Here is a 16,450-nt window from a genome sequence, read left to right on the forward strand (position 1 = left end):
TCTCCTTCTAGGAAGACTAGCATCAGACCCAACAATAATCCCAGGACCCTTTCTAGCCAGTGCCCTGGCTTTTTATATACGACGTATCCACCCCCCCATTAGCTGATTCTGCTATCTTATTGGCTGCAACGTATGAGGTCATCTATAAACAGCCAATCTGGTTGCACACGCAAATAAGAACGTGGGGAATGGGGAAACCAATCAGATCACAGATGTCCTTATATGGTCTTGCAAGACGCTAGCACTTGCTCTATGTAAATAAAGCCTATGAGGTGACCAAGTGGGGATTATGGGACAACCAATCAGATCACAGATAACCTTATATGGACTTGCCGTATAAGGTGCTCTCTCGTGCTCTATGCAAATGTATGAGCCTGAGCATATAAGCGGTTCCATCAGTAGCTGGCCGTCCCTTCTCACGTCCTCCTGGAGCTCTCCCTTGAGGACCCCGAGCCCCCCACCAAGCCTGGTCAGAAATCTACGATTCAGCTTGTTGCAGCCAGCAGGCTTGTTGGCGGAGATGGCCGGGTGGGAACCCTCACCAGCCCATGACGCCCCTTCCCCCGCTCTAGCAGGTCGTGTGCTGCCCGACCGGTGGTTCCCTGACCACGGGGTCGCCAGGCCCAGCCTCTGCCAGGAGGGGATGCAGGGGCAGGCGGTGTCCCTGCCGGGAGACCAGCGGAGGAAACACATCTGCACCATTCCTGCCGAGTGCGCCAACCTAGCACTACTCAGGGCCCCTGCGACCCTGCAATGACCCGGAACTGGCTATGGTGGTCTAAGACTCTGGTGTAGGGGCGGGGCACGAGTGGGGAGGGGTCTGGGCAGGGGATGTGTCTCCGTAGATGGGATGTGGACGCCCGGCAGTGGCCAGTGTGCAAAGATCTGGCTGCACTTTTTCTCTGAGTTCTCCGCCTTCCAGTGGTTTTTCATTTTCCCCAACGTGCAGCACCGTCGCGAGTTCAATCTCCCTGATTGGTGGAAGGGCACTGTATATTTACGAATTTGGATCTGCATAAATACAGCGGTTATGGAGCGTGCCATGTGCATAGCAGACCCCACTCCAAATCCTCCGGGCGCACATGTTTCTTTGAGCACCGCCAGGTGTGGTCCCTCAGCACAGAGCCAGGAGAAAGCCCTGAGCACTGTCAGGTTGTTGCAGATGAAAACAGATATAAAGGGCTGGAGTTATAGTACAGCAGGTAGGGTGCTTGCCTTGCATGGGGCTCACCTGGGTGCGATTCCTGGCATCAATTATGATCACCAAGCACTCTAGGAGTGAACCCTGAGTGCAGAGCCGGGAGAGAGGAAGGAAGTTCATTTGGAGGGCCTGAAGCTCATGATGGAGTGCCTGTCTGATAAGCCTGATGCTATAAGACTGAGTTTGGGCAATGCCATCATATGCCCAGGGCAATGCCAGGGGCTGCACTGTTTGGAATCCTGCGCACCCCAGCGAAGTTTCACAACAGAAACAGTGAAAGGAGAGAAGAAACATTCAAAACAACAAAATTGGGCTGGAGAGACAGGACAGGGGGTAAAGCACTTGCTTTGTATACTGCTGACCCTAGTTTATTTTTTTTCTATTTTTTTTGGAGGGTCACACCCGGCGATGCACAGGGGTCACTCCTAGCTCTGCACTCAAGAATTACCCCTGGCGTTGCTCAGGGGACCACATGGGGCGCTGGGAATCGAACCCAGGTCAGCTGCGTGCAAGGCAAACGCCGTACCTGCTGTGCTATCATTCCAGCCCCTGACCCTGGTTTAATCGTTGGCACTACCTGTGGTCCCCCAGCACTGCCAGTAGTAACCCCTGAGCACAGAACCAAGAGAAATCCAAAAATCCTCTCAAGGACTTTGGGGGTGACCCCAAACCTAAAAAAAATAACAACAGTAATATGGTATTTATCTCTAGTTAAAAGAAAGTTGCAGTCGGAGTCATAGTAAGTGGGGAGGACGTTTGCCTTGCATATGGCCCACCTGGATTCTGCACCCCAAATGTTCTCCTGTGCACCACCAACAATGATTCCAGAGTGCAGAGCCAGGAGTAACCCGAGTGTCACTGGGTGTGGCCCTCCCGTTGATCGTCGATTTGCTCGAGCGGGCCCAGTAACATCTCCATTGGAGACTTTGTTGTTACTGTGTCTCGCATATCAAATACTCTCGGTAGCTTGCCGGGCTCTCCGAGAGGGGCGGAGGAATCGAACTCGGGTCGGCCATGTTGGCCGCTTGTAAGGCAAACGCCCTACCGCTGTGCTATCGCTCCCAAAAATCCACAAAGTAAGGAAGTGGAAGGAAAACTGGGGATATTTGCAGAGGTAGGTTAAGAGTGCTATTTGGAACACTGGACATCTGAAATCCAATTGTAAATGTTTTTGTAGCTTTGTAATTTACCGTGATTCAGTAGAAAATACAAGGAAGGTGAGTTTGTGCCTATCTCCTTTTAGTGCCTCCTTCAGAGAATGAAGCTGGTTCACCCCTCCGCTCCCAGGCCCTGAGAGCTGGGGTACCTTTCCTTCAACCTCCAGTTGCAGGTGGGGGGCTGTGGGACAGTGCGGATCCAGGCAGTTCCTCATCCATCTCAGGTGGTCATTTGGGGTCCTGCACAAATCAGCTCTGCACAAAGCTCTAAACTGTGTCTGGGTTTTCCCACCTGACCTCTGTCTGCGTCTATGAGGAAAGGACCCCTCCTGGACCCAGAGGTCATGAGGGCTGGCTGGGCCTGTGCGACAGAGAGGAGAGGGGGAGAGGGGAAGGAGAGGGGCTTGCTGCCCCTTCAGACCTGCAGGGCTTGTCACGTGTGCTCTGTCTCACAGTGCAGTGACCCCAGCAAGGATACCCATGTGACCGGAGCTGATATGAGTCACAGGGTGCAGGATCGCTGATGGGAATGGGAGCACCCCCATTCAGACCCAAGGGGTTTTAAGGCAGAATGTAAAGCCTCGGGTTGGTGGGGGACCTGAACTCACTGATGAGAGTACTACCTGGCCGACTGAGCTATTACTCCAGTCCCTCTGCATTTGGGGAGGGGAGACACACAGTGCTCAGGGGCTACTCCTGGCTAGGTTCTCCCCAGGCAGTGCTCAGAAATCATGCTGCATCAGGAATTGGATGGAGCCTGTTGTTTGCAAAGTATATGGGTAGTCTGTTGAGCACTCCCTCTCCTTCCCTCTCTCTCTGCTGCCATCTCCATTTGAATTTTATTTAAAAAAAATTTTTTTTTGGTTTTTGGGTCACACCCAGCAATTCTCAGGGGTAACTCCTGGTTCCGTGCTCAGGGATCACTCCTGGTGGTGCTTGGGGGATCATATGGGATGCCAGGGATCGAATCTGGGTTGGTCACGGGCAAGGCCAGCGCTATCGCTCTGGCCCCTCATTCATTGAATTTTAGAACAACATCCTCAGCGCAGAAAGCAGGGCTATGCCCACCCTTTGCTATCGATACCCCTTCTCCCCTTATACCCCGGAAGCGACTTGCTTCCATGCCCGTAGTGGCTTCTGCCCCTGTGGTTGCACAGGGCCTATGGTACCGTGGCTGGGAGTTGTGGCTCCTTCCTCCTGTGGCCCTATGGTTCCATGGCTCTGTGTTCCGGTGCCCACGATTCCATGGCCCCGTGGGTTCGTGAGCCTATGGTTCCACAGCTCCGAGACCCCACGGTTCCATTCCTTGGCTCTGTGGTCCCAAGGCTTCGTGACTCCATGGCCCCGTGGGTCCACAGTCCTGTGGCCATGACCCCCCGTTGTGGTTCCATGGCCCTGTGACCCCACGGTCTGTGGTTCCATGGTTTTGTATCTTTATGCTGCGTGGCTCTGCCAGTTCCTTCCATCTCATCATGCACCCCCACAGTCTGGCGGCTTTTTATTGGGAAGAGGATATTCCTGGTTAAACCAAAATTTGAGAACCCAGGGAAGTTGGGCAGGACTCGGAGAACGAGTGCAAAAGAAAATCATCAGGCAGTAGCTTGACCCAGTGGTGCTGGGTGCCCTCCTGGGAATTCCGTCAGTCAATGTGAGGGCCTGAGGGTGTGGGGCTGTGGTGCAGGGCCACTGAGGCGACCCTGTGGTGCTACGGAATTACTCCCACTCGCACCTGGGGCTCATAGTTGGCAGTGCTCAGGGGACAACACAGTGTCAGGGATCACATGTCAGAGTCCTGCACCTTGACCACTGAGTCATCTCCTGGCCCCTCTGAGGATTTCTTCATGTCCTTTGCCAACCTGAGGTCCAGTGTCCAGGAAGGAAGTGAGATTAGCACTCAGTTCTTCTCTGTCATGGCTCACCAGGTACCAGCCCTCAGAGGTTTGTCTCCACGGATTAACAAAACCCTCTGTGTCCTGGCCAGCAGACCAAATCTATCCTCTGTCCTCCACTCCTAGCTCCTGTGCCCTCAGCTACTCTTCTTCCTTATACCACACAGTATGCCATCTGCACACGGAGATATTACATAGCCCGTCCCCTTAGTTGTTTCTGCCAGCTCATTGGTCACACCAATCAGATCTCCTGTATCCTCTGACCAATCAGATAGTATATGTAGATGTTGGACTAACTGAAATTCCCAGGGACAGTAACACTCCCTCCCATGGGGTGACCTGAGTTCCCACCCTCTCGTTATTTCTGCTACCTGATTGGGCTGTGGATCCACCAACTGGATCCCATTTGAGAAACTAACTTAATGTTCCCCTTACTTGCGAGCCCCCTCATTTCCTCTGTAACAAACCCTAAGGCAGGGTCTGGGGGAGACTGTGTGTGTGTGTGTGTGGGGGGTTGATGTGATGGGGCTAAGCTGCAGTCACCATAGCATCCCTGACCAGCTGAAAATTCAGAGGAGCGACACCCCTGTTTCTATGGAGATGTCTGTGACAGCACACTCTGCTCCCGGATGCCCCAAGATGAGGCACCTTCGGAGCTGTTTTCCTGCTGCTGCCAAGCACTGGGAGTGAACAGTGTGTTTGCAGAGCCAGCCTGGGCCTCCACCAACATGCTCCCAAGCACAACCAACCTCACCAGGAAGCCCAGCATGGCACCCCACTCAATGGCCAGAGGCCTGGTGATCCTGAAGAACGAAAACAGCAGGGTCGAGTTCCAGATTCCAACATGGAAACTCCGTCCGAGGCAGCAGTCCCTCAGCCAGTCGGCCAAGGCCTTGAGCCGCTACTATAGGAAGATGGTAGGGGATGCCCAGATCAGCACAGTGGGGCAGTATTTTCCCTGCACACAGTTGACCTGGGCTGCATTCCCAGTCCCCCAGGACCCTGAGCACAATCGGGTGTGACCCTCCTCCCCATGCAAGTAGTCGGGGGCCTATGGGACTGCAGGAAGGTCTCCCCGGCATAGGGGGTGTGCACTTTCCTCCAGAGGGCGCTGAGCCAGCTGGGAGCAGCAATAGAGGGCAGTGGGTTCCTGCATCTGCTCGGTGCTGGAGGGCAGGGATTCTAGAAGGGCATGGTCCCTGAGCAGGTGGGCTGGCCGGGTCTGCGCAGGGTGGACATGGCTGGGGTGGCCCCTGGGGGCTCTCTCAGGCCCACCCTCGTTTTCCCTCTTGGCTAGAGTGAGGTCAGTACTTTACAGGACACCAAGCCGCAGGACTTGGGCTTCATGTCCCAGATGGAGAGGCTGCAGAAGGCATTTCTCAAGCGTCCCGGCTGCCCCCAGCTGAACACCAGAGCCACATCCATGTCCCACTGCGGTGAGCATAGCTGCCTTCAAGGAGTGGGGCAGGTGTAGTAGCTGCAGACACAAGAGGCAGGGCAAGTGGTGAGGCCTCAGGGCCAGGAAGTGCCCATCAGTGCCCAACCAGCCATCTCCATCAAAGGCATTGGCAGGCTGGGGCCAGAGGGGGGCGTGGGTGGACGGTGGCAGAAGGTGGGAGCTCCTGGGTGCGCACACAGACTCTGCACAGCCACAGGGCATTGAGAGCTCCCACGAGACGCCTCAGGACCGACCACACCAAGGTCTGCTCCCTTGAAGGCACTGAGGCTCCCACTGGGCAGTGAAGATCCCGGGGTTCCCCAAGGAGTCCAAGGCCTGGGTGGCCCCCATCAGGTCCCGGGGAAGGCCTGGGCCTGGAACCAGGCTCATGTTCATGGATCCCAGACAGACTTTGGGCAAAAGTCAGGAACCCACCCATCCCTCTGGGCTCTGAGCTGCGCCCCTCAAACAACCCCGCCCCCTGAGGCCAACCCTCCAGCAGGCACCGCAGTGGCCTAGAGGAAGGCAGCAGACATCCTCACAGGGTTCCCATCTGAGCCTGCTCACTGCACATCGGGGCCTGCTTCCTGGGTCACCAGTGTTGGCACATGGAGCATGCGGGGTAAAGAGGCTTCACAAAACTTGAAGGGGGTCCCTGCAGACAGAGCCAGCATCCAGCTTTCTGTGGGCAGGAGGGGTTTATCGGGCATGGCCCAACAGGGGTGGCTCCCATGGGCTTGCCGACAGGCCTCCGTCTCCACTTCCGTCTCCTGTGTCCTCCCTTTACTCACTGACGGAGGCTGCCCTTAACCCCCCACAGCGCCGTCACTGGCAGGGACTCTGGCACAGACCCAAGGGGCTGAGGCCAGCTGTGGCTTCCCAACAGGTCTGCCAACGCGGGTGACTGTCCCCGAGGAAACAGGCAGAGGCTTCAAGTACCCCTGCATGACCAAGGTCTCAGTCTCCTGTGAGAAGCTCCACAGGACAGAGAGTGCGGGTGAGGGCTGAGCGTCTGGGGCGCTTCCTGCAGCCCCCGCCCCAGGCCAATTCACTGGAAACTGGCCCCCACCCTGAGGTCCTTTGTTAGGCTCTCAGGACCCCAGAGGCTGCCAGGAGCTGCTCTTTCAACTAAAAACTTGGGTACTGGGGCTGGAGTGATAGCACAGCGGGTAGGGCATTTGCCTTGCATGCGGCCGACCCTGGTTCGATTCCCAACATCCCATATGGTCCCCTGAGTACCCTGAGGAGTGATTCCTGAATGCATGAGCCAGGAGTAACCCCTGTGCATCACCGGGTGTGACCCAAAAAAAAAGCAAAAAAACCTGGGGTACTGATGCAGCTAGAGGGGTAGTATAGCGGGAAGGGAGTGGCCTTGCACACAACTGACCCGGCACCCCATAAGGTCCCCTGAGCACTGTCTGAGTGCAGAGCCCGGAGTCAGCCCTGAGCACTGCTGGGTACAGCCCGGAAAATGAGGAACAGCCCAGGAGGGCACAGGCTGTGCCCAGGTCACACACGCGGGGCAGTGCCAGGATGGCCCTCGGCCTGACTCCTGAGCTCTGAGCCCCAACAGCTCGTCACCATGCCTGGGGCTGCCGAGAGCACTACCCCGACAGCGCTGCCTTCCCTCCCCAGAGCAGCTCTTGCCCGTGAGTAAGAGTGCCTGTGAGCTCTCGTACCTGCGCAGGAGCTCGTCAGAGAGTCTCAGCCCAGTGAGCAGCAGCCTGGGGCTGGAGCACAGGGTCCCCCAGAAGAGGACCCCTTGGTACATCACTGTCATCCATGACAAGGTACTTCCAGCCCTGGGGTTCTGGGATCCAGTCCGCCCCAGCCCCTCCTGGGGAATCAGAATGACAGTTGCCATGCGGGGCAGAAGGGGCCGAAGATCCTCCCACCAACCCTGGGGGGATTGATGGGGAAATGGGGCGCCTGGAAGGCATGAGTCCTCAGTCAAACTGGGGGCTGACCGAGAGCCAGCCAGTGGCTCTGGGAAGTCCCCAGGGGGGCTTGGTGGGGATGGCAAGAGGTCCGCTTGCAGATGTCCACACATTGTGTCGCCCCAGGAGCACTGTCTGATGATGCTGGTGGAGGAGCTGCAGCGGTTTTCCAGGCTGGAGGCGCAGCTGCAAAAGAAAGACCAGGAGATCCGGGAGCTGCAGGAGAAGCAGGAGCAGCTGAGGAAGCAGCTCCGGGCCATGCTCCACACCAAGGGCCAGGAGAGCAGCCTGCTGCCCAAGGCAAGGGGGCCCTGTAGGCACAGGGTGAGGGGCGGTGGGCACAGCCAGCAGCCCGCAGCGTCGCTCGGTGCCGTCCATGATCCCTGTCCTGTGAAGCCCAGAGGCTGTTGGACAGGACGCGTGGCAGGGACTGTCTGAGGCGGCATGCCCAGATGGATCTGCTTCCAGGGAGCCCTCAAGGGTTTCCCCTGCAGGGCACTGCTGTCCCTTACCCAGAGCAGCCCATGGCAGGAGGGAAGGTCCCCCCCATGAAATGGTGGCTGCCCCTCCCTGGAGGACAGACCTGAGCTTCCGGTGGCTCTCAGGAGGAGGACCTGGAGGGTGGCATCCCTAAAGAGTCGCTGCAATGGGGCAGTGCTGGGGACTTTGGGCAGTGCCACCTGCACCCCTTCCCTGCTGGGCTCCTCCAGGTGGGGGGCTGGGTGTGGGGAGAGTAGTGCTAAGAAAGGCTATCTTCTCCCTAGCCTGGTTCTGGGGTGCCGGCAACTGCATTCTTAGCCTGGGGCCCCAGCCCCTGTGCTGCAGCGGCAGTTCAGAACTCCTTGCTGCAGGCATGAGTGAACCTCTGCCTTTCAGATGCAGGAGGACGACAGCACCTCCCTCGAGGACGAGGACGACAGGGAGGAGGGCGACAGAGGCCTGGAGCAGGAAGTGTCCGACTTCAAGGATGAGGACCTGGAACTGGGGCAAGACCTGGATGGCGTCAGCAGAAGCAGTTTAGTCCTGGAGCAAGAGGAAGTGCTGGATGAGGAAGAGGATGAAGTGCTGGAGCTGGAGGAGGAGGAGGAGCAGGAAATGCAGCACATCAGGAGGTCCCTGGAGATGGACCACGCGCTCCACGAGGAGCTGCTGGGGCAGCTGCAGGAGCTGGAGCAGGTGATGCAGGAGTTCCAGGAGGAGCTGGAGGTCACCAGGAACAACTATTCCCTGGCCACAGGTGAGCCCCAGGCTGCTCCAGGGTCCGGGGGAGAATGCAGGAGGCGCCTGTCTCCATCCCCTCTGGCTCTGCCTGTGGCGCAGGGGCCATCACCACACTGCTGAGGCAGGTGGAGTACCAGGAGTCTCAGCTACGGAAGGTGAACACGGAAAACGAGAAGCTGGAGAAGGAGCTCCGGGAGCGCAAGCACCAGCTGCGGGCCATGTCTGACAAGGTGGGCGCCGGGGCAAGTATAGACCGCCCTCCCCTCCCACCCGCCCCGCCTCCTCCTAGGGCGCCCCGCCCCTTCCTGGGGCGCCCCGCCCCCTTCTATGGTGCCCCGCCCCCTCCCTCCCGCCCTGCCCCCTTCTAGGGCGCCTCATTCCTCCCACCCGCCCTGCCTCCTAGGGCAACCTGCCCCTCTGATCCTCCCTGCCCCTCCCATTCTGCCCGCCCCCTTCCAGGACACCCTGCCCCCATCTAGGGTGTCCAGCCCTCTCTCATCCTCCCTGCCCCTTCCCGCCCCTTCCAGGAAGCTCCGCCCCTCTCACCCCCCTCGCCTCCTAGGATGCCGGCCCCTCTCATCTGCCCCTGCCATCGAATCTGCCCCACCCAAACCTCTTTGTCCCTCGTGTCCACGCTGCTTCCTGTCAGTCTGCTGATGACCACCGCACTTGGGTCACTGGCCTAGAGTGGGTCAGGCACATGGGACCTCTGGTCAACCCTGTGTCTGTGGACTGTGATCTCCGGAGGGGTGAAACACACCGTCCCCCTAGAGGCAGGCAATTTTTCTGAGCTAATCTCATGAGGCCCTCTGCAAAACAGGGGTGCCCTTTCCCCCGACTCTTCTGTCCCGTTCTCTCATCTCTCACACTCACAATGCCCATACTGGAACTTTCTCCCTTATCATATGTGTCCCTCAACCTACCTGTCCCCGGGCCCTGCCCTGGTCAGCAGAAACCTGGTCTCCCCTTCCTCTCAGTGAGGCTCGGGACCTGCTCACTCACCCTGGCCTTGGCACCCCTGTGTCTGCCTTGCAGTTCTCCAACCTCCGAGAAGAGAAGAAGCAGGTGGAGCTGCTGGGACAGACAGAGAAGGAAAACATGCTCCTGCGACAGGTGACTGTCCCCAGAGCCCAGAACCACAGAGAGCCCGGAGGGGACTCAGAGGTGGGGGTGACCTCCCTCCCTTCTTCCCTCTTACCCTCGCAGCAAGTGTCGATGCTGGAGGAGGAGCTGCTGGCTCGGGACAAGACCATCTTGGAGCTGAGTGACAAGGTCACAGGGCTGCAGGGACAAACGGAGCAGCAGCTCAGCCAGCTGCAGAGGTGGGGGCAGCTGCAGGAGGAGCTGCAGGCCAAGATGGAGGTCACGCGGCAGGACGAGCAGCAGACGCGCGTGGCCCTGGAGAGCACCCAGGCGCGGGTGAGCCACCCCTGGGGCAGGGGAGGTGGTGACAAAGGCTGCTGGGCTGGTCTCGGCACACCCAGTCCTAGCCACCAAGGGCGGGAAGACTGTGCTTGGGGCCCTGGCTTGGTCCTGGCACTGCTGGGGCAGCCCTGGTGGTCTTGGAGCACATGGGTTGACCCCTGGCACCGCATGGCCCCCCAAACACTGACAACGCTGTTTGGGGAGCGGGTCCCAAGCAGAGATTCAACAGAAACCCCCAAGTACTGCTGGGTACGACCCCTGAACCCTAAGAAAGCAAAACAGGTGACTCATGAGGCAGGCCCAGCGCACTGAGCCCCAAACTGACCCTGCGTGCCGGGCCACGGGATGGGGCGCCTCTGAATGGGGTCAGGAGGGGCGCGGCATGGGGTGCAGAGATGCTGGGGAGTGCTGACCTGGGTTTAGCATCTAACTCCAGCCAGGGCCAAAGTCACCTTCTGGAAGCACGTTCCTGTCCAGCCCCGTGTGCCCCAGGACTGCCCCTCCTGGGGCTGATCCCATGGCGCTGGGAACCTCATGGCGAGGTTCCCACAATCACTCACACACGGCTTGCAGCTGGAAAGACTGAGGAACAAGATCCTGCAGGCCACCTTCAGCAGCACCAGCGTGAACAAGACCATCACCGCTGAGATCACGGACAGTGATATCCTCGAGTCCCTACAGGTACGGCCCCGAGCGGGGACCAGGCTGACGCTCCTTACCCCAAAGTGTGGCTGCACCCTGGCAAGGCCCCCTGCAGGCAGCAAGGAGGGGGGACAGGACCTGCCCCCTGGCCCTGGGCCGTGAGTCCCGCCACTGTGCTGGGCAGGCATATGTCCCACCTGGCACCTCTGACCCCAGTCCCTGTGGCCTGGCTCCCTGCTGTGATGAGGTGGGTGGGCAGCGCCCGGTGGGCTGGCGGGTGGCCCAGGGCGGGTGGGGAGACCTCTGCAGCCTGGGGGATGATGAAAGGAGAATGGCGGGAGGAAGGAGAGCAGGAAAGGGGTCAGGAGGGGATAGACAGGAAGGAGGGAAGGCAGAAAGGGGGGTCTGTGAGCTCAAAGTGTGGGGGGTGCACACCAAGTTCCTTTGGGGGCCAAGAGCCACTTTCCCGGGCCTCCCCAGCAGAGGAGCAAAGAGGTGGGGGACCACGGGCTGATGGTCCAAACAGCCCATCGGATGCAGAGCCGTTGGCATGCTTATAGCACATGTGAGGGGTTCGAGGTTCTTGGGGGACTTACTCAAGGAGATGCTCTGTCTCCCAGGGACGTCTATATTGCTCTTCTCTTTCCCTTTAGTTGTACATATTAAACAATTAAGTTTACTTCTTATTGGGGCTGGAGCAATAGCACAGCAGGTAGGGTGTTTGCCTTGCACATGGCCAACCTGGGTTCGATTCCCAGCATCCCATATGGTTCCCTGAGCACTGCCAGGAGTAATTCCCGAGTACAAATCACAGATCACAGATCATCCTGTTATTCGTTGATTGCCTCGAGCAGGCCCCAGTAATGTCTCCTTCATCCTGGCCCTGAGGTTATATTCAAGGCTCTTTAGGAGAATGAGACCCATCATTGTTACTGGTATTTGGCATATTGGGTACGCCACGGGGAGTTTGCCAGACTCTGCCGTGTGGGCAGGCTACATTCGGTAGCCTGCCAGTTTGTCAAAGTAGGAATGAGATGTCATGATAAGATGTCGTGCGGCCGCAAGTGCGGCCGCGCAGTTCCAGGAACTGGTTTTTATAGTATCAGAGTCTTGGCCGCTGATGGGATTACACGGTGCCAGGGGGCCAGTTGGTGGGTGTGACCCCCGCCTACTGGAATTTGGAGGGTGGAGGATGCTCGACTCCAATCCGAGTAGGCTTGGAGATCTCGGCCCCTGAACCCACGTGGCTTTGTCCCTCTGCCGGTACCTTCAGGTGTGTGGAGAGTGGTCTCAGCATGGTGGTGGCTGGTCCTGGAGGTCTTCGGCTGCCGGGGCCCTGGCCAGGGCGGGGAGGAAAGCTCAACCCGAGTACAAAGCCAGGAGTAATTCCTGTGCATCGCTGGTGTAACCCAAAAAGCCAAAAAAAAAAGTTTACTTCTTATTAATACTTGCAATTATTTAGATAAATACAGTAAGAGATTCCAAAACTTAGTTCTCCGGGCTCTAAGGGCTTTTACCATAAATCCCAGACTAGATCTTCAAGCCAGTTCAGCTTGTACTTCCCTATGGGGGCCTGTGTCTTAAGTCATAATAACTTGCATCAAGACCATGCTTTTATGCTTTCTAGACTGTTCCAAGCTTGCTGCTTGCCCTAGGTCCCTCCAGGTCCTAAAGTAGGACCCTCTCCCTTTATGGGGTGGGGGTGTGTTAGAAACTATAGCAACCGAAGCCTGAGTCAGGTAATTAGGACGGAAGCTCAGGAGTAGATATATTTCAGAGTCAATCAACTCCCAAATATTAGGAGCACAGGGTTTTCTGTGTTTAAGAAAAGAAGGTTGCTCTGTAGTAAAATATGAAAAGGCTATAGGGGAAATAGAAAAGCAAATAATTTACTACATATCGGAAATCCAGAATCACCAGAAGTTTTGACTTATAAGTAACCAAGACTGGCTTGGTAGCAATGAGAGATAAAGCACAAAGGAAAGGTTAAGATTGAACTCAGGGGACTGGGGGGTGCTCGTAAGAGCACTGTAAGCTTCTCTGGGGGGGGGGGGGAGGAAAAGGGGCAGTTCACTGATGCTTAGGGTCAATATCCAACAGCTGCGGAAGAGGCTGGGTGGGAGCGGAGACCAGCTGGCGGCAGGGGACGTGCCCCTTTCCTCCGCGTGGAGACGGGCAGATGGACAGGGGACTCTGATGAGGCCGGCCCTCCCCACCCGTGAGACCCTCTCGCTCTGATTACCCCAGCGCCCCCTCTGCTCACCTCAGTTCTACTGCCAGAGTTCCCTGGGTTCCTTCCGCTGTTTTGTCTGTTCATCACGTTTCCATCCCTCCGTGCACAAGTGGGAGAATCATCCAACCCTGTCCCTGCTCCATCACTCAGGCTCCTTCCATTCTGCCCAAACTTCGTCTGCCGCAGCCCCCTGTGTCCGGTGTTGCGTGCATGCCCCCTTCACCTGCGTCTGCAGTGGGTCACTGGGCAGCTGCAGTTTGGCCATACAAATGGGCATGTGCCAGGGGTTGCTGGCTGCCATCCGTCCTGGCCATTCAGACTTGGCCTGTCTGGCTGTGGCTGGGCTCCTGACGGGGTGGCCTCCGCTCCGTGTGTTCTCCTTGTGTTCTCCGTGTGTGCGGAGTTGCTGATAGGGCAGTGGGAGCTGGAGCCTGGGAAGCACCCAGGGCTGCGTGCTCAAGGGCAGCAAAGGGAAGTGTGAGCCCTGGGGAGCACGGGCCAGGTGTGCGTGCACCCTCTGGTGACACCTGCAGTGCCGCAATACACAGTGGCACATCACAGCACCACGGCACCATACCACCACAGCAACAACACAATAACACCACAACAAAACAGTAACACACCACCACAGTACACAACATAATACAACATACCATAACAACACCACAGCAACAGACAACAGCAATACCACAACACAATAACACACCACCACAATATACAACATAAGACAATACTACGCCACGCCGTAACACCACAGCAACAACACAGCATTAACACTATAACACACACAACACACAACATAGCACAACACACAATAACACCACAGCAACAATGCAACATCAACACAATAACATACAACACACAACATAACACATCATAGTACCACAGCAACAACACAACATTAACACTATAACACACAACACACAGCAACAACACAACATCAATAACACACAACTCACAACAACATAACAGAACACCACACCATAAGACCACAACAAAAGCACAACACAATAACACCACAACAATATCACAGTGACAGAGGGAAGAGGAAGGCAAGGAAATGGAGAAAAGAACCATGAAATAAAACATCCCGAATGGCCAGGATGAGGCTTGCCCGCAAGCTGTCAGCCCTGTCACTGACAGTGTCTGGGCCACTGTGAAATCCATCTATCAGCCGTTTTTGTAGTCTCTTTGCTGTTGTTCCTGGAGTCTCATTTACTCTGACAACTCTTTCGTGTTTGAGTTCTCTGGCTGTCATTCCCGGGTGGGTTTCAGTTCTGAGGGGGCCCTGGGCTGCACTCCTGCTCTCGCCTGCTCACTCAAGGCCCCTTCTGCCACAGTGACTGTCTGCAGTGTCTCCCAGGTCCAGGGGTGGTTTCTTTGCCTTTCACGAGTCCCTTTAGTCCTCCTTGCAACCCCTGTCAGCTTCGCCCAGCTTCAGGCCTTTCCTCTATGCCGAGCCCCGGGCCCCACCGACCCTCCCACCTGGGTGGCTGTGGAACCCACGCGGTGGCTGGGACTCCCTGGCCAGTGATGCTTTTCTCTCTAGGTGCTTTCTGTTTCTCCTCGTGTTTCCCAGTTTTACCACTTTATGACATGTGCTTGAGTGTGTGAATGTGTGTATGTATCTGCCTGTGTGTGACTGTGTGAGTGCATGTGTCTATGCCTTTGTGTGTGCCTGTGCCTGTGTGTGTGAATGTGTCACTGCTGTGCCTGTGCCTGTGTGTGTGAATGTGTCACTGCCTGTGTGTGTGTGTGAATGTGGGTCTGTGTGCGCATGTGTTATGTGTGTGCCTGAGAGGGCGTGTATGTGTGTGCATTCGGAGCTCTTTGGCTGCTTTCATCTGGATGTGTCTGCCCAGTAGGGGACTCCCTGCCATTATCTCCTCAGGCTCTTTTTCCTTCTCTCCCGTCCCCTGGGGCCCTGCCATGTGTGTGTCCTGCCTCTGCATTGTCCCCTGCGGCCTTACTCTCGTCTCACCTTTCCCAGATTTTCTTTCCACTGGCCTGTCAGGTGTGTCCACGTTCTGGCTCTGGTTCTGCCTGCCCCTTTCTCTGGTGCTTTGCTTGGTTTTGTGCTTCATGGTCACTCCCTGCAGGGCGACTCTGCCCAGAGCCGGTGCCCGCAGCCCCCCGCCCCGGGTTTGTCCATTCTCCTTACCTTGAGATGGCCACCCTTGGGTCCCAGGCACATGCCCTGCTCCGGGCTCCCCGGGGCGTCTCCCCCAGCAGCTGTGTCAGCTGACAATGCTCCTGTGCTGGGAGCCAGCCTGCAGTTGGAGCAGGGGCAGCTGTGGGGTCTGTGTTCCTCAGGCTACTGGCTGACCTGGCTAGCACTGGCGCTGCATTCACAGACCCCCTGTAGGTGCCCACTGCAGCTGCCCGCACGGGGTTGTGTGGGCATCAGTGCTGACGGGTATATGCACTGGTGTCAAGGCAGGTCCCGTGGCCTCAGGCACCCCCATCATAAGACTGGGGGGCCTCGTGGTCCCACCCTACTTCTCAGGTGATTTAGTGTCCTACTTCCCCATGGAGGGCTGGAGCCATAGCACAGTGGTAGGGCGGTTGCCTTGCACGCAGCCGGCCCTGCTGAGCCGGGTTCGATTCCTCTGCCCCTCTCGGAGAGCCCGGCAAGCTACCGAGAGTATCTCGCCTGCACAGCAGAGCCTGGCAAGCTACCCATGACGTATTCAATTTGCCAAACACAGTAACAACAAGTCTCATGATGGAGACATTACTGGGCTCGCTTGAGCAAATCAATGAACAATGGGAGGACAGTGACAGTGACTCCCCCATGGAATCCCCTCTGTTGTCCCCTCTTGTGTCCCCAAGGTACCAGGACCCCAGCTCGGCCCTCCTACCCTATCTAGTGGGGGGCAGTGCCCAGGGGGTAGGGATCACAGTTACAGCCTTGTTGTTTCACCCCTGCCCATCACCCCCTGTAGGTGGTCAGCCTCAGCACCTGGCCATCTCGGACAGTGGGGGGTCCCCTGCCTGCGCCGGGTGGGGCTGGAGCTTGGTGTCTTTCTCCTCTAGACCATCATCAGCGAGAGAAGCGAGCACCTGGGCCAGCTGAAGCAGAAGGGGCCGCCCAGGGCGGCCCAACTGAACCATTCGGAGTCAGGGATCAAGGCCAAGAAGGCCACCAGCAAGTAGGCCCAGGGGCCTCAGCAGCCTGCAGGCGAGCATGGCTGACTCAGGATTAAAGCCTCGGTGAAGCCCTCCACTCTTCCGTCCTGGGGCAGCGCTGGCGAGCGGGACCCAGAAGCCCCAGGTCCCAGCTGTACTATCCTCGGAGCTGGGGGCG

General features: G+C 57.4%; 1 protein-coding gene across 1 annotated transcript; it reads left to right on the forward strand.

Moving 5' to 3' along the window:
* The first annotated feature begins 5,014 nt into the window (after positions 1–5,014).
* On the forward strand, positions 5,015–16,299 carry CCDC27 (coiled-coil domain containing 27). The gene is made up of 12 exons (XM_056128345.1): positions 5,015–5,164; positions 5,545–5,683; positions 6,572–6,682; positions 7,321–7,475; positions 7,749–7,922; positions 8,228–8,332; positions 8,499–8,859; positions 8,943–9,073; positions 9,879–9,956; positions 10,050–10,262; positions 10,842–10,949; positions 16,180–16,299. The coding sequence occupies exons 1-12, from the start codon at positions 5,015–5,017 to the stop codon at positions 16,297–16,299; spliced, it is 1,845 nt and encodes a 614-aa protein (XP_055984320.1).
* Positions 16,300–16,450: the final 151 nt, after the last annotated feature.

This window comes from Sorex fumeus, unplaced genomic scaffold (genome assembly GCF_029834395.1).
Source record: "Sorex fumeus unplaced genomic scaffold, SorFum_2.1 ptg000064l, whole genome shotgun sequence".
Taxonomy (NCBI): Eukaryota; Metazoa; Chordata; class Mammalia; order Eulipotyphla; family Soricidae; genus Sorex; species Sorex fumeus.

Excerpts from the sequence above, each read along its gene's own strand:
- CCDC27 (XM_056128345.1), top strand. The coding sequence starts at position 5,015 with ATGGCACCCCACTCAATGGCCAGAGGCCTGGTGATCCTGAAGAACGAA. Across the intron at positions 5,165-5,544 it reads GCCGCTACTATAGGAAGATG|AGTGAGGTCAGTACTTTACA; the intron begins GTAGGGGATGCC and ends CCTCTTGGCTAG. Across the intron at positions 8,860-8,942 it reads CAACTATTCCCTGGCCACAG|GGGCCATCACCACACTGCTG; the intron begins GTGAGCCCCAGG and ends CCTGTGGCGCAG.